The 23,524-nt window shown below is 35.9% G+C and overlaps 1 protein-coding gene across 1 annotated transcript in view; it reads left to right on the top strand.

Annotated features, from left to right (window-relative positions):
* LOC121368856 (E3 ubiquitin-protein ligase RNF123-like) overlaps positions 1–23,524 on the top strand; it is a 44,186-nt gene that overhangs the window by 14,379 nt on the left and 6,283 nt on the right. Inside the window, exons 13-35 of the mRNA XM_041493605.1 lie at positions 1,430–1,522; positions 2,309–2,393; positions 3,135–3,244; positions 4,134–4,236; positions 4,661–4,722; positions 5,463–5,661; positions 6,466–6,567; positions 6,865–6,960; positions 8,537–8,640; positions 9,560–9,643; positions 10,013–10,120; positions 10,858–11,035; positions 12,486–12,563; positions 14,111–14,198; positions 16,459–16,546; positions 17,052–17,142; positions 18,092–18,231; positions 19,078–19,266; positions 19,501–19,576; positions 19,802–19,886; positions 20,958–21,079; positions 21,688–21,779; positions 22,502–22,590. Of these exons, the coding sequence (XP_041349539.1) occupies positions 1,430–1,522; positions 2,309–2,393; positions 3,135–3,244; positions 4,134–4,236; positions 4,661–4,722; positions 5,463–5,661; positions 6,466–6,567; positions 6,865–6,960; positions 8,537–8,640; positions 9,560–9,643; positions 10,013–10,120; positions 10,858–11,035; positions 12,486–12,563; positions 14,111–14,198; positions 16,459–16,546; positions 17,052–17,142; positions 18,092–18,231; positions 19,078–19,266; positions 19,501–19,576; positions 19,802–19,886; positions 20,958–21,079; positions 21,688–21,779; positions 22,502–22,590 (2,462 nt within the window). The remainder of the gene's footprint in view (positions 1–1,429; positions 1,523–2,308; positions 2,394–3,134; positions 3,245–4,133; positions 4,237–4,660; positions 4,723–5,462; positions 5,662–6,465; positions 6,568–6,864; positions 6,961–8,536; positions 8,641–9,559; positions 9,644–10,012; positions 10,121–10,857; positions 11,036–12,485; positions 12,564–14,110; positions 14,199–16,458; positions 16,547–17,051; positions 17,143–18,091; positions 18,232–19,077; positions 19,267–19,500; positions 19,577–19,801; positions 19,887–20,957; positions 21,080–21,687; positions 21,780–22,501; positions 22,591–23,524) is intronic.

Here is a 23,524-nt window from a genome sequence, read left to right as displayed (position 1 = left end):
GTTTGTAAGAGATGAGAAAGTTATTTTTTATTTATTGTTTTCAACTGGTTTCTTATTAGTATCTGCGCAACCAAACCCATATAGGGCATAACAGCGACCACTTCCCCAGTCTATCAAACAGTCTAAAACCATTCGGAATGCCTCGGCCGGTTTTGATTATGTATTCGGAAAACCTCGGCTACCTAAATGTATTCGTAGGTGCAATCGTAACATTCCTCTATGCTATGTTTCGCAGAAAGATTTTGTTTACAAGCCTGGGGTTGTCCGAAGTTACATTGTGTTGGAACGTTTTAAATTCTTACAGAATATACCGAGTCTACTTTTCCAAATACCCAATCGTCACTGCGAATGATGCCAACGACAATCATTCCAAGACCGAACCTTGGTAAAATATTCCACATATTTCATTGTGTGGGTCCCATGACAACATAATCATAATTTAATTACAGTTTGTAATAAAACTAAAACAAGTTCTGTTTCCTTCTTTTGTGTTGTTATTATTGTTTGTATGCTATGACAACATGTTTTTAAAGTACAATTGAAGTAAGTTATTTTTTTAACGAAATTCAGTCACGGGCCATTCAAAAGTTGTAAGGGTGAGTCAAAGTGTTGCTGTGAGTGGCCCGATTATAAGATTGTCAGATTATACTTCAGTAAAATTAATACTAAATTGGTATTCAGTTATTGTTAATTTATGCTGCAATTACATTAAATATTTATTTTTGTTTTTATGACCTCGGATCTTAAATTTCTGTATTCTTCATAGCATTTTACTTAATGTTATTCTGTCTCAGATATGGACCTATGGTATATACTTTAATGTTTTATTTAAATAACATTTATTATGTGAATGTAACCAAAAAAATCAACTTCCACTGTGGGGATTTGAACCAGAGACCCTTATTTTGAAAGTTCATTACTCTACCAGCTGAGTTAATAGGGAAATTTCTTTTCACATTACCCATCCTCACAAGTGCACTTCCCCCTGGCGCAAGTGGTCTGGTCCGAAAGGAAAAGAAGGAAGTTGGAAGTTACATGAACAGAACTACAGGGGGCATACAGTGAAGAATTTTAGGCCATCCCATTGGCTGTTGGGATGTTCGGACCATACCACTCGCATGGAGGGGACATCGACGTGTGAGGACAGGTAATGTATCTATAAAAGAGAAAACACTCCAAGTTTTCTCCTCTCCCCTCCCCCCACCTCGTGCCCATGACAGGCGTGCACTACAACAGCGTGTTCTGAATGTGCACGTAAAACCCTATGACCTGACCTGACCTGACCTAAGTTTTCTCCATTCCCACTAGCTACTGCCAGTAGGAGCATTTTAGCTACTGCTAGTAGGAGCATTTTATACCAACACTACTACATGAATGTAGTGTTTTAGCATTTTGTTGAGTTAGTAACAAATGTATTTGTATTTTTCAGGACTACGAGTTGAAGCTGTGCCTTGAATATCTAGCCATTATTCTGTTGTCTTCATACAGATTTTCCCCTGTCACGCCAGACTTCAGACACCCAGTACGTTACTGTATACTGTCTTTTTTCAGGGTCAAAGATAAGAATTTGTTACCGACAGCAATTTTGTAATGTTTTCGTCACTGGCAAAATACTCACTGAAAGCAATTTTGATCCCACCTACAGCAATTTGTAACCAGTAATTTTGATAATAAATATGAAAATCAATAAACTGTCCTTTCAACCGATAGCAATAATTGTTATCCATTGGCAAAACAGTGCCATCGGTCAATTCCCTGACCTATGTCAATTCTAATCACAACTACGGCAATTGCCATGGGTACTGTCGTTAAGTTCGAGCCCTGTAATTTACTTATTTATTAATCTGAGATAAAGTTTTTATTTAATGATGTGTGGTAACTTTATTTTTGGATAATGTGTATTCATAAACTTACCTTATAATAATGGTTTGTGAATGAATCGTTGTGCTATTTAGAAAGATGAATATTGTACAACATTAATAAAGTAATAATTTTATTTTAATTACTGAAAGTATTATTATAAACAAGTTATTAGGAATTATTTTAAGTAAAACTCTTATTTGAATTACAGAAATATTTTTAATTGGCAGCAGTTTACTGTTTTTAGCAAATTATGTATTGTACTGAAAACATATATTTTTAAAGGAATTTATAAACTACATTAAATTTTATATGATGTATAAGATTGAGTTGAGAAAAAAATTATATTGTTTAAAATTGTTTACTAATTATATTAAGATTACTGTTAGGAATATTTGGTCTGTATTGTTTTGTATTTAACATTTTCTGTCTTTATACTATTTTCCAGAAACAGTATCTCACTTTGACACTTGCAATACTGAAACATCCACAGACAAGAAGACATCTGCTGGTTTATGTATTATATCCTTTTAGTAGAATACAGATTGTATTACATGAGTACGTGTTTTATATGAAATTTATAATTTTATTCTCAGTGAATATAATTTATTGTGTACAGCACACACCTAAATGTGACAGGTGGTTTTAGTTAACAAAGCATGGGTTTATTTTATTGATTGTGAAAGCCTTTTAGATTGCTGTCTGTTATTTTTTGTTGTTATTTTTTTAGAGTTTATTCAATGAAAAATAGACTCTTGGTATCCTGATGTTGTCACTTTTACCAAATAATAACACTGTCCTTCAAAGGTGTGATGCCAAAGATAAATGTGAAATTTGTATGGCTGCACTAATTAAGGATTGTCTGTTAATTATTTTACGTTCATCTGGGTATGGAAAAAACAAATTCATTATTTTTCATACCCAAATGAATGTAAAAGAAATAATACTCAATCCTGATAATTAAAATTAAAAAATACTAACTAATAATAACAATGTTAAATATTCATAATTTATTATGAATAATTCTTTGGGGGTTCTAAACAATAACACTCAATAAGACAAAGTACCAATATAAAATGACGGCATGAGATATGACGCTCCATGACAACTTAATTTTTACATTCATTGAGAAATGAACAAATTTCTGTTGCTATGACTGGACCAATGGGATGATGTTACACTGTAATGAATCTAATGGAAATTTAATTATTATTTTATGTTCGCTAACATTTCCTGATTCACAGTATACTTCTGGTTGTTGCACCTTAACCCAGTGTGCACATTCGACAAGATCAAGTTTCCAATCTTTATGCACATAAAGCCTCCCGATGATGCAGGATTAGCAGAAATTATCCCTTCAGTTTGGTGGGAACCTGTTTCGAAGGTAGGTCTTGTCTTGTTGTCTTAAACTTATTATTACTATCAAATTTTGAAATACGTAGAGTATTTCTTTGAACATGATTGAAAAAGGGCTAATTTATACCACGTTTTATTAGCCACTTTGTATAAAAATTAGCAATTGGCTAATTTGGCAAAGGGCAGGGCGAACCCTATACTAATGTTATTGAGAGAGCCATGGTCCATGCTTGCTATTAGTTGAGCTATCTCATGGAACCTGCAGTGTCTTTGTGGTAATTGTACCCCACTTCGGGTCATTCACTTGGGAGACACCCATAATTGCACCCATGAAGTGGGAGACACTCTGTGTCTGTGGCCTTACACCTACCCATTGATCCTAGCAGTGTCCTCAGGTGGGGTATGAACCCAGTACCTACCAGCCTTATGTCTGATGACCTAACCACTTCACCACCGAGGCCAGAACTGTATTTTATTAGTTTGCACTGATTATCTTCTTCCTTGAATAATTTTTAATGCACACTAAAAAATGCATCACTGTTACAGTAGAAAACCTTTAATTAAAAAATCCAGCCAAATAATGCTACTTACATTCACAACATTTGTTATTTTCAATAAATCCTGTCTAAAAACAAATAATTTAATTTTTTTATTTCACCTGCATATCGGCCACTTTAACATTAATGATGACTAGATCTATGAACAGCATTAGATTTGAGCAATGTATGTGGATGTAGAAAGATTTACGGTATAATGCAGTTTAACTAAATATTTCTTTACATTATTATTGCTGTCTTAAATGAGCTCTGATTAAGATAACAGAGAAAGATTTGCCTACTTATATACACTATATGTTTATGTATTGTTAATTATGTTAAATGACAAAAAATTTATCGTATATTAAATGTGGTCTCCAGGATGATGAAGAAGTGGTTCCGGAAATTCCTCTGACGACTGAAGAAAAACTCCGACAAAAGACCTACGCTGCTGCCTGTGATAAACTCAGAAAGAAAATTGAAGGTATTTGTAATAACAACTTTCACAGTTGTGCTTATTACCTCTCAGCAAAACAACAAATATAGCTTTCTTGATGAGTTTTCTTTCTTGACAGACACCATTAGGATACATATAGGTTTGATTTGATTTTTTATGTCATTTTGTACATAAAGAACACACTGCTTATGAGCTCAGATTGTAATTATTACTTGTAATTATTATTTGTATATATATTTTTTTTAAATACCTCATTTGATAAGTTTTCTGATTAAAAATAGTATAAAAGGCATGTAATAGTGGTAATACCTTTGTTTTTGTTCAACAGAAGACAGAAATTAATTATCATAGCATCTTAAATTGATTATATACTGAGAGAGATATATGGGAACACTTGGTCCACTGTAAATACACACATACAGTAATATGAATCATTTTAATATATTTTCAGAAATTGAAGAAATTCAAGTTGAAATGTTAAAAGTATTGCTGATACACAATGATCCTAAAGATGTGAGTATTTAATAAAAATCATTATAATAATATGATTATGACTGCCTTCCTTAAAAACACACAGCCAACATTATATTACATCTTTCCCAGTAAAAGAAAAACATTCCTCATATTCATCTGCTAAATGTTAGATTTTTCTGGCACTTTAAATACTGAATGGAAATTCACCTCCTTAGCACCCACTTTGGATCCTTGTATGAAACTGCAATAAAACCAGTTTTTTAATTTTTAGTGTTTAAGAATTTCCTGTATTATTTTGGTTGAACATCTGTATAAAAAATGTAGACCAAACAAATCTTTAGGGACAATTGCATGAGATGAATTGCTATAAACATCAGTCTATTACAACCGCTAATTGACTAGCCTTAACTTGCACTCTGTTTAGCCAAAATCTATTAATTGGGGGGGGGGGGGGGGGGGGGGGGGGGGGGGGGGGGGTAGGTGAGGGGATGGGTAGGTGGATGTGTTTAATTGCTTACTTGAAATGCCAGTTAGCTAATTCAAAATAAATTTGAGTGGATTAGATTACAGAAAATCATTTTTTTTAAATTATTTTATTTTTATTCCACTAATTGACTAGCCTTTATTTTCACCTGTTTCATCGTGGGGGTGGGGGTGTTTAATTGCTTGTCTAAAATGCCAATAGACTGATTGAAAATAAATTTTAGTGGATTAGGTTACAATAAACAAAATGTTTATTTAATAAGGATGACATTATTTCTGTTACTTTTACACCGCAGGAGAAAACGTCGAGAGATATTTTCATGGAGAAGCTGCACTCGTTTCTTCACGAGAACAGTGGGGTGATGCGGGTGTATCAGGTGAACACGTGCCCCCTGCCAGTCAGTCTGTGCTTCTTCCATCGCCTCATCAAGGCCGTCCAGTATTACTGGAACGTTTTCCAGAACGAAGACCCGACACGATTTGTTAAGAGCACAGGTTTGTTTAATTCCTTTCCAATTTTGATCCAGACATATTTGTTTTTAGTTCCCTACCAGTCCAACCAGAGAGAATTATAGATTTCGTCTCCATCTTGTCTATCTGTCTGTCTGTCTATCTGTCTGTCTATAAAAGATCCATTGCACTAATGGAAAAAAGTAGCGGATTTCCTCTCTAAGACTGTGTGTCAAAATTGTAGTAGTGTTGGTATAAAGTGCTCCTACTGGCAGTAGCTAGTGGGAATTTCCCTATTAACTCAGTTGGTAGAGCGCTGGATTCTCATACTGATAGTCTGTGGTTCAAATCCCCTCAGTGAAGGTTGAGTTTTCTGTTACAAAATTACTAAATGTTTAACATCCAATAGCCGATTATTAATAAATCAATGTGCTCTAGTGGTGTCGTTCTGTAAAACAAACTTTCTTTTTCCATACATGTCAGTATTTCAGTTTGTCCGTCCATCTGTCCCTCATATAACTTTATGGATTTCTTTTTTCACAATGCCTCGAGATATTGAGCTGACATTTTGAGTATTACTTTGTCATATAATAGTACATATCATGTTTGACTTTCATGGCAATTTATCTATTTTTGACAGTCATGACCCTTGATCTTAGGAGATACGAAAATTTATTTTGCAGATATGTTTTTTTGGCAGTGTCTCAAGATAATTGAGCTGAAATTTGGGGTATAGCTTTATAATTTTTTGTTACAGATCAAGTTTGACTTTCACGACAATTTACCCATTTTTCATTATGTTGTGGACATTATGTTATCTTACTTTGTCATTTGTTATATATTTTTCAGACGCTTTCTTGCCCATGCAGCAGTTCTGGACTGACTCCAGAGAATACTTTGATTTCCAGCGTTGTGGTGGTCTCATGTCACACCTCAACAGAACACTTGGTGGTGAGTGTGAAATGTTGAAGTCTGTGGATGGAATTTTCCATTGTTACTACAGTGAAACCCCTCTAAACCAGACACCCTTGGGACCAAGACGAATGTCCAGTTTAAGAGGGATCCAGTTTATTTCATTATTTTTAAACATTTTAAACAGCCAGTATTGTTTGGATATTATTTTGCAGTACTCATTTTCATTGTCTAAAAATACAGTGCTGGATTTTTAAAATCAAATTAATTTTCATTGTTAAAACTACTCTGTTAGATTGGCTTTTTGAAAATATTATTATTAATATTTTTCAACAGCTGAAGTAAACAAAGCTCAGGGAATTTCTCTGTCAGATGATGGAAAAGTTGTGAAGATGGACAAAAAAGGAGCAAAAGACCATTCGTCTGAAAAAAGTAAATATTAGCAGTGTCCTCAATAAAAACATGTAAAGACAGTAAAAGACTAATTATGAGTGCCAAAGGCTTGCCTGTCAAGTATGAGCTCTCAAATGCAATTTAAACATAATATGCCAAGTTTAGAAAATTAATAAAATAAAGTTTTGTTTATTTCTTATTTATTTCTAAAGAAAGTGTCTAGCGATTTAGTAAAGTAACCAGTCAATTTAGTCAGTTACCCGCTCTTATTGAGAAGTGTGGGTGCTGTTTTTACTGGACATGGATGTTGTGGAATAAAAGAATCCTTCTTATGTGTCCATGTGGGACAGGGCTATTCCTCCCACGGGTACATCATTTGTTGTCAGGGACGATGCTTGCATCCAGTAGATGAAAAACAAGCATTTTGGGAAAACATGAAAAAACTATAAAAAACATTTTTTATCTTACAATAAAATAATTATATCTATTGAAAAGATTGTACCCAATAATGGTTTATACTAATAGTATAAACCAAAAATGATAGTATAATTTCATTATGAAAGCAGGTTTGCTTGTTTTTATGAAATATAAAAAGCATTTCTTGCGTTATTTTGCCGTTTACATTACGTCACTCAATGTTAATATCAGCTCAAACTATAGAAATCACGTGGTCATGCAAGACCGATTTATTCTGCATGGGCTGACGTCATGAAATACTCCTGTCTTGCATGGCAAGGGATGGGAGAAAATGCTGTAGTCAGACCCCTGTACATATAAAACATTTAGTGTTCAGACTTCATGATTTAATATTTGGGGTGGAAGTAGCCCAGTGGTAAAGCATTCGCTTGATGCACAGTCAGTGTAGGATCGAACCCCATCGGTGGACCCATTGGGCTATTTCTCAATCCAGCCAGTGCTCCACAACTGGTGTAACAGGCCGTGGTATGTACTATCCTGTCTGTGGGATGGTGCATATAAAAGATCCCTTGCTGCTAATCGAAAAGAGTAGCCCATGAAGTGGCGACAGCAGGTTTCCTCTCTCAGTATCTGTGTGGTTCTTAACCATATGTCTGACGCCATATAACCGTAAATAAAATGTTTTGAGTGCATCGTTAAATAAAACATTTCCTTCCTTCATGATTTAATAAAAAGACTGAACACTAGTTTTAACAGCATTAGTCATGGGCTTCTGATTTGATTTAGACGTTTTAATAGCACTAGTCACTAACTGGTTGTGTGTTCAAGAAATATTAATTTTATTAGTCCCCTACCGGTCTGTCTGTCTGTCTTTTCTATATATACATTTCCGACCTTTTTTTTTAGTTCTTACAGTGCCTCAAGATATTTAGCTGAAATTATGTGTATAGCTTTATCATGTTCTGTTACAGACCAAGTGTTTTTTTTATGGGAATTCACCCATTTTTGACAGAGTTATGTCCCATGAACTTAAGAGACATGAAAGTTTATTGGACCCAGTAGAAGAAGTGTATTTCTTTGACAATACTCTCAGAATGTTCAGACTGATAATTTTTTTCTGTGTTTGAATAGCACTGGTCATTGACTATGTGTAAGAAATATTTATTCAGACCAATCACTTAGTTGTGTGTGTTTATAGCTGAGTACCCAGATCGCGAGATGCCGAGTGGGAACACCCTGATGAGACTACTTGACAGCCTCGTTCTGCTCTACCACATTGCAGCACACAAACAACTAGGGAAGGTAACTATTCAATGTTTTATATTAAGTTAGGAAAGGTAACTCTTGAATGTTTTATAGTTATCAAATGTGATTCAGTTATGGAATATTTTAAAACAATCATCTTGAAGGCTTTGTCTGTAAATACATAGGTATAAACTCAGTCACCATAGTATGGAAATAAATAATGTATATGAAACCGAGAGATTTGCTTAATGTGCAATGGGTCCCATAGTATGGAAATAAATAATGTATATGAAACCGAGAGATTTGTTTCATGTGCAATGGGTCCCATAGTATGGAAATAAATAATGTATATGAAACCGAGAGATTTGCTTCATGTGCAGTGGGTCCCAGGATCGATCACTCATGATAGATTTGGGGTTTTCCCCATTTAAATCAGTGCTCCATAATTGGTACATCAAAGGCTGTGGTATGAACTGTCCTGTCTATGGGAATGTGCATATAAACGATCTATTTGTTGCTTTATTGATATTACCTTGGCCGATATGGTGGCAGCAGGTTTTCTCTTTTCTTTCTCTATTGACAAAATGTTGAAATAACCATATTATGTTCATTACTAAATAACCGTAGTTTAAAATGTGCTGAGGTGTCATAAAACAAACATTACTTATCTTTCCAGTACAGACTTAGCCAGAAATAAAATGTACAATTTATTATTTTATTATTTTATTTTGTGTGATGATACCATTTCTGACATTGCAGAATCACTAAAAAAAAAAAATTTTTTTTAAAAAACCCAACTAAATAAATAAATACAATTTTAAAAAACGACACCACACCTAAAAAAACCCCCACTGAGTTTGATAACTTCAAAATTAGGTAATTAGGCTTTCTTATGTTTTAACTCAATAATATATAACAGTTTGATTATTACTTTGCTTTTATCTGACTTTTTATTTGAAAATTAAAACTCTTTCAGATGTGTGCTTTAAGAGACAATTTGAAGGAATTTGTTTTAGCATATCAAGACACAGAAGAAAAACTCAAGAGGTGCCCAGCAGATGTATGTATAAATATATTAAATAATTAGGGAAAATATAGTTCAAACATTACTTTATAGTTTGTCATTTATATGACATCATGTTGCCAATGATTTTCTATTTACTGCCTACATCACATTTGGTATCTAAATTGTGTAAAAAATCAGGTTTGTTTATACTGAGGTATGTTTATGTTGTTTATGTTCGTTCGTTCATTCGTTCGTTCGTTCATTCGTTCGTTCGTTCATTCAAATTCCAGCTGGCTATAATGCCATCCTATTTATGCTGAGAACAAAATTATTTTATGTGAATGAATATTTAAAATGGATGGCTGAATAAATAAACTGAAATTCATCAAGATTAATTAGAAAGATTTTTCTTTTTATTTAAAGATGGTTGAGGTGCATGATTACCTGGGCAATGCCAAGCAGGTATTTCTGGACAAAATCACTGAGCAGGCTCGTCAGATGGGATGGGTGATTGCCGTTATTTACTCCAAAGTAAATATACACAACAAAATTAATTAAGAGCTAGTAGAGCTTGTAATCTCAAATCTTTGCTAGTGACAAATTTTTATCACAGATTACTTCTTTAAAAGTTTTTCAGTAAAATTTTAACTGTAATTCACACAGTTATCTTGCACATGCTGTTTTATTTGTGTGCATTTATGAGACTACCGAAATGCATATTCAGATAAGACTCATTACATGTTGGTTCTTAACGATACTTGTCATTTTGTTCGCTCTAAATATTTCTTTTAATCATTAAATTTAAGAAATTGTCACAATGTCGACACCTTACGAATCTTAATACTTACTTTGTAAGGCTGTCTAACATGTGAGCTTTAACTTTATAATCTTCTTATGAAGATATTTTAGTTGAGTTTAGTATGTTTTAAATATGAATCAGTTTGTTTTGTTTAACAACACCACTAGAGCACATTGATTAATCAATCATCGGTTATTGGATGTCAAACGTGTTAATTCTGACTCATAGTCAGACTCATAGTCATCAGAGGAAACCTGATACATCTTTCCTAATGCAGCAAGGGATCTTTTATATGCACTTTCTCACAGACAGGATAGCACATACCACAGCCAGTTGTGGTGCACTGGCTGGAATGAAAATATGAATCAGTGTCAGCAAAATGTTTATGGCTAACATTTCAGTAGTGTATAAAGAGGTAACTGTAGTTGTGACATGAAACACTTATTTATGTTTTTCTTCACTTAAACAGACAAAGCAAACTGACATTGCCTGGCTCCTAAGAGTCGTCTTGAAGACAATACAAAAAGCGTCAAAATATGGCCGACTGTTTCAGTATTTACCTGAATTCTACATTGAGTCATGTATCAACTGTTATATTGCACTACGGTACTACATGCATCCTACAATGAGATTTGAAGCTATTGATGGTAAGTTATAGGACTTGAAGTAAATTGTCATACAGTAATCTTTGTTGTAACCTAAGTGAAAGAAGTTGAAAGATAGGAGGAGTTGACAGATCAGGAAGAACTGAGATGGAATTCAAAGGAGTTAAAAAAGGAAAGGTGTCAGTGTGATAAAAAACTAAAAACAAAACAAAACCTAAGCAATGTGAACAAATTTGCCTTGACCCTACTTTTCTCAAAGCCATAGTGATTGCTGCTTTAAAGAAAATGTATTTAGTCATCCGGTTTTTTAAAATTAAAACTTTAAAGGCACTGACCCTAGTTTTGAGGCAGTGTACAATATTTTCAGATGTTACAGTCGTGTTCAGGAGGGTGAGCGTCTGCAAACGATTTGACTGATACTTCTGTCATTTCATAAACAAATAAAGACTGGCGTAGCAGATAGTACATAGGTCATCTTCGCTGATGTCATATTGAAATAGAATAGTCAAATTAGTGTGAAAAATACCATGAAAAGTTAAAAGTTTGTTTTGTTTATCGACACCACTAGAGCACATTGATTTATTAAACATTGGCTATTGGATGTCAAACATTTGGTAATTCTGATATATAGTCTCAGAGAGGAAACCCGCTACATTTATCTATTAGTAACAAGGGATCTTTTATATGCCCCATGCCACAGACAGGATAGCACATACCATGACCGTTGATATACCAGCCATGGTGCACTGGCTGGGACGAGAAATGAAACAAATAACATTAGGCACATAAAGCATTCTAACAAGTGACTGTAATCGCTCACCCTACTGAACAGGTTTCAGGTCTTTTAGTAGTGACTTACAAAAAAAAAGGAAAGAAATGTTTTATTTAACGTCACACTCAACACATTTTATTTACGGTTATATGACGTCAAACATATGGTTAAGGACCACACAGATATTGAGGGAAAAAACCCGCTGTCGCCACTTCATGGGATACTCTTTTTGATTAGCAGCAACAGATCTTTTATATGCACCATCCCACAGACAGGGTAGTACATACCATGGCATTTGATATACCAGTAGTGGTGCACTGGCTGGAACAAGAAATAGTCCAATGGGCCCACCGACGGGGATTGATCCCACACCGACCATGCATCGAGCAAATGCTGTACCACTGGGCTACATACCGCTCCAGTTCCTTACAACTTTCAGCTTATAAATTGTGAAAAACCAAAGTGTTTTTTGTCGTCCTGGTATTTGCATTGGCCCAAAATGCATTTTATGTATTAAAAAAACCACACAAAAAAATTACATCCATGTACCTCAAAAACTAGTTGGTAGCTTTTAATGCCTTTCTATAACCTTTAGCTAGTTATTAATATTGTTTATTGTTGCGTTTTGTCCAGTTTGTGTTGAACATGACAGTGTTTTACCATAAAACTATATATAATTATGCTGATGATTTAAACAAGGATGTCATGATTTTATTTCAGGCTATGATGATATCCTACTGAAGAGGTATGCTGAGTTCCTCATTAGCCATTTTGCTGACTCGAGGATTGTAAGCAATGGTAAGATGACATAAATGAATGTCTTAAAATAACATTACAACTCAATCTTGTGTGTTGCACACAATTTATGAAAATTCATGTTTGTAATGTATTTGTGCACATGTGTATCTTAATGAATAGACTATCTCATTTGTGTTTAGTTAATATTTTCTCAACATTCATGTCAAATTCATAATACACACCTCATTTCGGGTTGCTATAATAATTTAATATTTTACACTTTTTAATAATCAGTACACTATAAATTGAAAAGGCACGTAATATTTATTTTCTAGATTTAACATGGGGAGGCATGTCTCTTTGAGACCGGCGTCGTGGTTAGGCCATCGGTCTACAGTCTGGTAGGTAATGGGTTCGGATCCCAGTCGAGGCATGGGATTTTTAATCCAGATACCGACTCCAAACCCTGAGTGAGTGCTCCGCAAGGCTCAATGGGTAGGTGTAAACCACTTGCACTGACCAGTGATCCATAACTGGTTCAACAAAGGCCATGGTTTGTGCTATCCTGCCTGTGGGAAACGCAAATAAAAGATCCCTTGCTGCTAATCGGAAAGAGTAGCCCATGAAGTGGCGACAGCGGGTTTCCTCTCAAAATCTGTGTGGTCCTTAACCATATTTCTGACACTATATAACCGTAAATAAAATGTGTTGAGTGCGTCGTTAAATAAAACATTTCTTTCTTTCTTTCTTTCTTTCTTTCAATGGTATTTTCTCATACATCTTTCAAATGTAATCCCACTGCATACAAGACATCCCATAACGGCATAACTATTCCATCAGGTATTTACATTAAAAACATGACATTTATCATTCACGACACCGAATTTGAAATTAACAGTATCTGAATTGTACCCCTTGATTGCAGATTATTAAGCCCAAAGCAGTTCTAGTTGTTTTGTTTTGTTTTGTTTTTGATTTTTGTTGTTGTTGTTTTGTTTTTGGTTTTGTTGTTGGTGTTTTTGTTTTTTTGTTGTTGTAGCCCATGTAGTGACGACAGCGGGTTTCCTCTCAAAATCTGTGTGGTCCTTAACCATATGTCTGATGCCATATAACCGTAAATAAAATGTGTTGAGTGCATTGTTAAATAAAACATTTCTTTCTTTCTTTCTTTGTCTCTTTGAGAATTTGTCCCATTTATAGTGTAGTACTTTTATATTAGTTTATTATAATTCTATGCCAATATTAAATGTTCATGACCCACACTGTGTTCTTCCCTGCACCCACCTGGCTGCCTCATCCTGTGCTGCTAATAAAGCTGATTTGACATTAACTAATGATCACAAGTAGCAGAGGAGAAATAGAAGTGATCAGACTAAGTTCACAGTGAAAGCTAATATAGCAGGTGGGTGGCATGGATAACCATAAGAGACTCACCTGTTGTGGTTGGAGAGACAAGGACTGGGATGTGGAGATGGACAGCAGAGTGGGAAGAACTGAGACCATAGTTCTAAAAGGACACAGAAAGAAAGACTGGTCAGTGGGTAAAACATATGTTCAATTCAACTTTCAGATTAAATGAGGTAAAATGTTTTTGGGTTTTTTTTTAGATCTACGTGACAACCTGGTGCAGGCTCTGGCTTGTTTCACCTGCTATCCTCAGACACTGAAGGTGCTAGAGTCTCTTTCACTTGACAGGTATGTCAGTCACTGATTTAAAACTGATATCAGAAGTAGGGGCAGGAGGGTACTGTCTCTCAAACTATGAAGATATTGCATTGGCATCAGAAGAAGTAGGTGGGCAGGGGGTTACTGGTCTCTTAAACTATGAAGATATTGCATAGGCATCAGAAGTAGGTGGGCAGGAAGGTACTGTCTCTCAAGCTATGAATATATTGCATATGCATCAGAAGTAAGGGCAGGAGGTTAATGTCTCTCAAGCTATGAAGATATTGCATAGGCATCAGAAGTAGGGGCAGGAGGGTAGTGTCTCTCAAACTATGAAGATACAACATAGGCATCAGAAGTAGGGGCAGGAGGGTACTGTCTCTCAAGCTATGAAGATACAACATAGGCATCAGAAGTAGGGGCAGGAGGGTAGTGTCTCTCAAGCTATGAAGATACAACATAGGCATCAGAAGTAGGGGCAGGAGGGTACTGTCTCTCAAGCTATGAAGATACAACATAGGCATCAGAAGTAGGGGCAGGAGGGTACTGTCTCTCAAGCTATGAAGATACAACATAGGCATCAGAAGTAGGGGCAGGAGGGTACTGTCTCTCAAGCTATGAAGATACAACATAGGCATCAGAAGTAAGGGCAGAAGGGTAGTGTCTCTCAAACTATGAAGATATTGCATTGGCATCAGAAGTAGGTGGGCAGGAAGGTACTGTCTCTCAAGCTATGAATATATTGCATATGCATCAGAAGTAAGGGCAGGAGGTTAATGTCTCTCAAGCTATGAAGATATTGCATAGGCATCAGAAGTAGGGGCAGGAGGGTACTGTCTCTCAAGCTATGAAGATACAACATAGGCATCAGAAGTAGGGGCAGGAGGGTACTGTCTCTCAAGCTATGAAGATACAACATAGGCATCAGAAGTAGGGGCAGGAGGGTACTGTCTCTTAAGCTATGAAGATACAACATAGGTATCAGAAGTAGGGGCAGGAGGGTACTGTCTCTCAAGCTATGAAGATACAACATAGGCATCAGAAGTAGGGGCAGGAGGGTACTGTCTCTCAAGCTATGAAGATACAACATAGGCATCAGAAGTAGGGGCAGGAGGGTACTGTCTCTCAAGCTATGAAGATACAACATACCATCAGAAGTAGGGGCAGGAGGGTACTGTCTCTCAAGCTATGAAGATACAACATAGGCATCAGAAGTAGGGGCAGGAGGGTACTGTCTCTCAAGCTATGAAGATACAACATATCATCAGAAGTAGGGGCAGGAGGGTACTGTCTCTCAAGCTATGAAGATACAACATATCATCAGAAGTAGGGCCAGAAGGGTACTGTCTCTCAAGCTATGAAGATACAACATAGACATCAGAAGTAAGGGCAGGAGGTTACTGTCTCTCAAGCTATGAAGATATTGCATAGGCATCAGAAGTAAGGGCAGGAGGGTACTGTCTCTCAAGCTATGAAGATACAACATAGGCATCAGAAGTAGGGCCAGGAGGGTACTGTCTCTCAAGCTATGACGATACAACATAGGCATCAGAAGTAAGGGCAGGAGGTTACTGTCTCTCAAGCTATGAAGATATTGCATAGGCATCAGAAGTAGGTGGGCAGGAGGGTACTGTCTCTCAAACTATGAAGATACAACATAGGCATCAGAAGTAGGGGCAGGAGGGTACTGTCTCTCAAACTATGAAGATACAACATAGGCATCAGAAGTAGGTGGGCAGGAGGGTACTGTCTCTCAAGCTATGAAGATACAACATAGGGATCAGAAGTAGGGGCAGGAGGGTACTGTCTCTCAAGCTATGAAGATACAACATAGGCATCAGAAGTAGGTGGGCAGGAGGGTACTTTCTCTCAAGCTATGAAGATACAACATAGGCATCAGAAGTAGGGGCAGGAGGGTACTGTCTCTCAAGCTATGAAGATACAACATAGGCATCAGAAGTAGGGGCAGGAGGGTACTGTCTCTCAAACTATGAAGATATTGCATATGCATCACAAGAAGTAGGTGAGCAGGAGGTTGTTATTGGTCTCTCAAACTATGAAGATATTGCATTGGCACTATCAAGTTGAAAATCAAATTACTACTCCCCAACCTATTTGTAGTCATCTTCTATGTCAATGTATAGGATAACCAGATACAGACAATATAAAAAAATAACAATAGTTCTCAACAGATAATGATAAAAGCTCAGTTTTGAAGCTATGTTTAGTATTTCTTTTTGCTGGGTACAATTTTAGCTGTGATATCTGAACATATTTTATTATGTTTCAGCCAAAGTTCTGTGCTGAGGTCTCTGATTGCGCCCTATGAAAACCGATCTTGGGCGCACACCAACTGGATTCTAGTTCGACTCTGGAAGGTATCGATCTCTGTTTCCACTTGTCTTTACAGGGGCATAGTATGGTCTAGACATGGGGGAGTGGGTCAAAAATGAACCTGCCAGACCCTTTTGTATACATTTTTCCAGAACACCTATATGAATATTGCACTAAAAAAACAAACAATTATTTGCCTCGGCACGGGGTTCGTCCAAACCCTTTGACCCACCCCACCCAGCTTACACCAGAGCTTTAACAAAACATGCAATAAATATTGAATTTTTAATATAGCTATTTATGTGATGATTTAACAGACAGAATTCTTCACTAGGGACATGTATTGCTGTTTTATTTATATCTTGACAATGTTTTTACAAATTACACACAGAACCGTTTGTTAGTTCCAAAACAGCTATTCTTTATTTATTTTTATGTCAAGTCAAACCGGAATTATGGACAAAAAACACTTAAACTATTTGGGATATAATTTTGTTCAGATTCTTTCTATGAACTTATATTGACATGTTCACTTTTGGTTTTTTGCAGGGCTGTGGTTTTGCTTTCCGGTATCGCTACTTGCCAAATCTTGTGCCTTCTAAAGTACAGCCAACCGAGTTTAGTTTTGTCAGCTTACAGAGTAAGTTACATAATCTGTTTTTGAGTGAAAATGTAAAACACATTTCCAGGGTCCCTTGGAGGTTCAGAGATCTCTCAGTCACTTCTAGCAGTATTTTACTATGAGAACTTGGAGATTCATTTCTTGTTCGTTTTATAATTGATTTTGTCAATTTAAAAAATCTAGCTGTATATAAGCTGTCAATCAGAAGGAAAACCCCACTTGTATGTACTTAACACCTGCATTTGACCATGACAATCGGCAATGCCATGGAGAAATTTGTGGAGTTATTAATTCTCCATGGCACTTTTCATGTTGTGAACTATATTTGGGTTTTTTAACCACGGACATTTTCGTAATTACAGGAGTTCTGTGTTGGAATATTTTTTATACACTGTGGCTTGTACTGAAATTTACATTACTTCTGCAAGTCTTAACTATGTACAGACCTTTAAAGTAAAGCGTGGTTAGGCCATTGGTCAACAGGCTGGTAGGTACTGGGTTTGGATCCCAGTCGAGACATGGGATTTGTAATCCAGATACCGACTCCAAACCCTGAGCGATTGCTCCGCAAGGCTCAATGGGTAGGTGTAAACCACTTGCACCGACCAGTGATCCATAACTGGTTCAACAAAGGCCATGGTTTGTGCTATCCTGCCTGTGGGAAGTGCAAATAAAAGATCCCTTGCTGCTAATCGGAAAGAGTAGGTCATGAAGTGGCGACAGCGGGTTTCCTCTCAAAATCTGTGTGGTCCTTAACCATATGTCTGACGCCATATAACCGTAAATAAAATGTGTTGAATGCGTCGTTAAATAAAACATTTTTTTCTTTCTTTTTAAAGTAAAGATCCTTACAAGCTTGTTTTTTTTTTTTTTTTTTTTTTTTCTTTCTTTTTTTTGCTCCCAATTAAAAGCAGTAGTGTACATGTATGTGCTAGAGTACTTTTAAACAAACATTGCTTATCCACAGAGCCGTGTCCGTCCCTCAAGTTCCAGTCACTGCTAGCTAAGATACTGCTGGACGATGAACCGGCATCAACACGCTTCTTGGACACCCTGATGAACCAGCTGAACTGGTCATTCTCGGAGTTCGTCGGTATCATGCAGGAGGTGAGTTTGTTAATGCTCTAATTTTCCCATAATTTACGCTGTTGTGTATATATAAAATAGCAAAATAAGTCAAACCAGTGTTACGTAGCCAGTAACATGTTTATGGTGTATTCTACCAAATCAAATGCCATAGAGGACAGTAGTAACACATGTGGTTAAAAGTGCTACATGCATACAATTTAGATATAAATACTACAAACCCACACCCTTAAAATAAATCAGAAAAATTAGGGGTTAAGATGTTAGTTTCAGATATTACAGGAGTGGTCTTTGGTTACCCTAAATTCATACAAAAACATTGTCTTCCTAATTTGAGTAGGACCCTCCTCGTGTTTCAAAAACAGTAATACCTGGACCATTGATCCATATTCAAATCAAATTACAGGCATTTTAGTGGCTAGATGAAACAACATTTTATGACATCAAGTTCTGTCACTTATCTCACTGATGGCAGGTGTAACCTTATTTAATATTCTTTTTAAAGTCAAACTTTGACTCAGTGAGATGGTCACTTCATACAAGTCAGTTTGGATTATTATAAATTAGAAGAATTTAATGTTGTCTCTTGGGAAAGGTAGTATTCTTAATTTTTTAATTTGTTTAGCATTGCATGGAGTGCAAGTGTTTGAAAATGACATGTCCAGTAAAGCTTTATGACAAAATTATAAACAGTTGATATTTTAAAATATTGTTTTGTTTGAAAATTTAAATATTTTAATTACCGTAATTTTTGAAAATCTTTTAATTATAGTAATTATTGAAAATATAATTATTAAAAAAATTATTAAATTTTTAAAATATTAATTTTGAATAGAAGAATTATTCTGTGAATGTCATCACATTTAGATCCAGCAGCTTGTGTCGAAGACTGAACACTTGTTTCTGGAAGGTCGTCAGTTGAAGATCTGTGCGGCGTGTTTTGAGATTTCCGTGTGTCTGATGCGCGTTCTGGAGATGGTGGCGACCATAGCGCCCCAACTCTTCACCGACTGGACCCGACCATCGGCGGAACTCTTTCTTAAACGTATCATGCAAGTAAGTGTACAGAACGTAATGCATTCATTAGCAGGTATGGGGCAGGACATAACCCAGTGGTGTTGTTAATCATTCATTCATTCATTTCTTATATATTCCATTTGAAATTGAGCTGATTTTTCATTTATGTAAAAAAAAAATTGAGTTTTAATATATTCTATAGATTTCTTCTGTACTTGTAGTGTTTTAGAGTTTGAATTTAATTTTTTTTTTTTTTTTTTTTTTTTTTTACAGCTGCTAAGTCAAGTTCTCAGTCGAATAACAACCAAGGGTGGAGCCTTTGAAAGCCTTGTTTCACTACCCATACCAGGTATGCTTTATTTCTTAATTTCGTTAATATTAATATATCACATAACCGCTTCTGTAAATCTCTTCAATTTGTTAGTCCATAATTGCCCATATGGTAGCACACTGTTTTCCTTCCTGTATCTCTGGTTTCCTAACACACACACCCTCCCTCCCTCCCTCCCTCCCTATAACAAATATTCCTTTTATTTTTTTGTTGCTTAATAACATTTTGTTGTTTTCTTTACAGGTCTGGATAGTGTCACCTACTTCCCTGTGCTCACAGTTGCCTTGGGAATTCTGAATCAGCTCATCAACAAACCAGTTGGCTCTAAGTAAGTCAGTAATCATCAACTAGTCCATAAAAAACCCCACCTAAATGTTTTTTCAATACCCCCCCCCCCCCCCAAAAAAAAAACAACCTCTTCCCCAAAATAAAAGGAAATTCTTCAGGTCAGGTCAGGTGATCAGGCTTAACATGCAGGTTCAGAGCAAGCTGTTGTAGTGCATGCCTGCCATGGACACAGGTGTCAACTTATGCCGGCTCCTCCATCCAGGACAGAGAAAATTCTTCCTACACTGGGATTTTTGGGGTTTTTTTTCTTGAATGATACATTGCTGTGATTTTTAGCCTTTTATCTGATTTCAGCTTTTTGATGCTTAAAAATAAGTTTTTCAGAGTATATTGGATTTTATCTGTAATGCTTAAACAGGAGCTTGGACTATTATATAATGCTTTTGGCTTTTAAAATATTATTTCAGCTTTTATTTTAGTGTATCAGCCCTGATGATATATCTTGGCCAGAAATAGAAACGAGCACAATTCTTATCCAACTGTTTTATTTTAATGTAAGAAATAAATCATTTAACAATTTTTATCTAAAAGAATATTTTAACATACAAAAAAAAAAGAAGACCTTGTGGCCACAAAGTCATATCAGAGCAGGTTTTTATTTGACCTTTTTCGAAGGAAGAATTATTATATATTCAATTTATACATTAGGGTTAGGTTTAGTTTTAGACATACAATAAACATTCTGGAATACCTCACATTCTTAAGATATACAAGGACACAGGCCAACATCTTATTAGTCTCCTACCTATTCCAACAGGAGAGGACTATAGGTTTGTCAGCATCCTTCTGTCTGTCTATCTGTCTGTCTATCTGTCTGTCTGTCTGTCTGTCTGTCTCACATATAGTTTTCCTGACTTTCTTTTATCGGAATGCCTCAAAATATTGAGCTGAAATTTTGTGTATAGCTTTACCATGTACTGTTATAGATCAAGTTTGACTTTCATGATGATTTACAGAATTATGGCCCTTGAATGTAAGAGATAAGAAAACTGGTTGGGCCAATAGGGGACATGTATTCTAGCAGTATTCTCAAAATGCTTGTTCGTTTCAGCAAAGAGAAGGCAACCAAGGCGTTGCTGACAGATACCGGTTTTCAGCTGTCCACATTAGAGTTTGTGCTGGGCAGGATTCCTCCAACCAAGCCAAAAGAGAAATCATTTTCACTGTCAAACTGTAAGTCAGGATTAACCTAGTTTGTATTTTTGAAATAAATATAATTTTTATCTTGATTGAAATAAAATTTATTTTGGATGATTTTATTCCAAATTGGTTTTGGTATTGTTTATTAGTTATTAGGAATAACAATATAGACCATAGATAGTAATAATTGCATAGATAGCCAATGTTTCTTTTTTGATGACTTCAGTGGTTAAAATAGTGTTGTTTTTGCCAGTTAACATCACCACAGGCCAGGAGATCTTTTTGCTTTCCGTCCCTTCGGACCAGCAATTATTTTACATTGATACTATTTGATCATGTTTGGTTCGACAGGTTTTGATTCAGTCTGGCAGAATTTGTAGCTTATTGGACTGAATGTCTGGCAGGAATTTTAGCCACTTTTGACCTCTGATTAATTATTAAGAATAATTTTTTTTAATCTGAGGAAATCTCTTCCCCCCCCCCCCAATTTTTTAATGTTTATTGTCCCAAAGCACAAAAATGTCAGGGTTGCGTCACGCACGCACACGCGCACACACATATGCGTATTCTTTGGGTCTCTTTAACAACAATACTTTGCTTCATGAAGAGAGAAAATAAAGTTTTGGTTTTGCTGGTTTCAGTTGAGGAGGTGAGTGCTGAAGAGGTGGAGGATGTAGAAAACATGTTGGTTTATCTACAGAAAAAACAGACAGATCTGGACCAACAACAGCAGGTGGGTTTTACACCAAAACTGAGTGCATTTTAGGCCAGAAACAGCAGATTTGCCAAACAAAATTAAATACCAGAGTCACAGTTAATTGATCCAATACAACAGTATTTTGGTGCCAGCCTCCACTAAACAATGGAACAGATGACTATTCTGTTATGGCTGCCCTCAAAAATATAGTCTTGTCTCTAGTCAGAGCAAAGTCCCAAAATTGATGCATCCATGCATTTTTTTTTAATTACTGGTATTATTTTTTATTATTAGTTGAGGTGACACAGCATTATTTCTGGTATAGCTACCATGGTAAATAAAAATTAAACAATGTCAAAATCAATGCACACACTGACACGAGACCAGCAACATATTTTGTTTGGATTAATCATGGTAATTTGGGAAGGGATGCTTGATGCACGGTCGGTCAAGAATCAATCCATGTCACTGGGCCCATTGGGCTATTTCTCATTCCAGCCAGTGCACAACGACTGCTATAGCAAAGGTTGTGGTATGTGCTATCCTGTCTGTGGGATGGTGCATATAAAATATCCCTTGCTAATAATGGAAAAATGGAGTGGGTTTCCTCTCTCTAAGACTGTGTATCAAAATTACCAAATGTTTGACATCCAATAGCCGATAATTAATCAATCAATTTGCTCTAGTGGTGTCGTTAAACAAAACAAACTTGAACTTTTCAGGTTATTTTTCACACTAGTTTGACTATTCTGTTTCAGTCTGACGTCAGCGAAGATGACCTGTGTACTATCTGCTACGCCAGTCAACAGGCTGCAGTGTTTGTTCCATGTGGCCATCAGTCTTGCAAGTACGATCAGATATTAGTAACATTTGCCGATTTGTTCTTCTTTCTGTAGACCACTTTTGGCCGAATCTCAAAAATTGGCCGTTATTATTTGCTGGAAAAAATTTAGGGTACTTAGCATAGGTAAGTTTAAAAATATTGTAAATTGATCACCACAACACCAAAGTGACTGTCTTGTATGATTTTCTTGGCAGTCATTTTAAAAAAGATTAGGATTAGCAGGTTATAAATTGGTGATTCCAAACTGTAATAATTATTATTATTAATAATTATTGTGATTTGTAACATATATACTCTTCACGTATATCAGAATTTTATCTTTCATCATCTGTTTTGTTGAATTATATAACGTAACCATGTTATGTAGATAACACCACTCTCAATGGTGTAGTAGATAAACCAAAAGTTGGACTTGAGGCTGGTAGGTACCGAGTTCACATCTCAAGGCCAATTCTTACCCAGAACAAGTTTTAATGGCTCTATGGCAAGCTATAACATCAGTATATCAACTTCTTTCTCAACAACCACTAACAACTAACCATTAACACATATTCTCAGACAGACGGCCGAGATAGTTGAAGTTTGTGCCAAGCACAGCATGCTTGAACCTTAATTGGATATAACTATGAAAATCAAGTTAAAATTAATTCATATAATATGTAATATAAAAATGTTTTTCAGGAGTAAAAAATGGTATTTGTTTCAAAAATAATCTTCTAAAGTTTGCAATTTTTAATTTCAGAATATGTAACCATTTAACAGATTCACCATGTAACTGATGGACAATTCGCATGATTTAAAATTTTATAACGGATATGTGAAAAGAATGACTGTTTGCATAAAAACACCAGCCTTAGTGGTGTCGAGGTTAAGCTATCGGACATAAGGCTGGTAGGTACAAGGTTCGCAGCTCAGTACTGGCTCCCACCCAGAGCGA

This window comes from Gigantopelta aegis, chromosome 3, assembly GCF_016097555.1.
Source record: "Gigantopelta aegis isolate Gae_Host chromosome 3, Gae_host_genome, whole genome shotgun sequence".
Taxonomy (NCBI): Eukaryota; Metazoa; Mollusca; class Gastropoda; order Neomphalida; family Peltospiridae; genus Gigantopelta; species Gigantopelta aegis.
The sequence above is the reverse complement of the archived record's forward strand: the minus strand, read 5'-3'. Positions and strand labels throughout refer to the sequence as shown.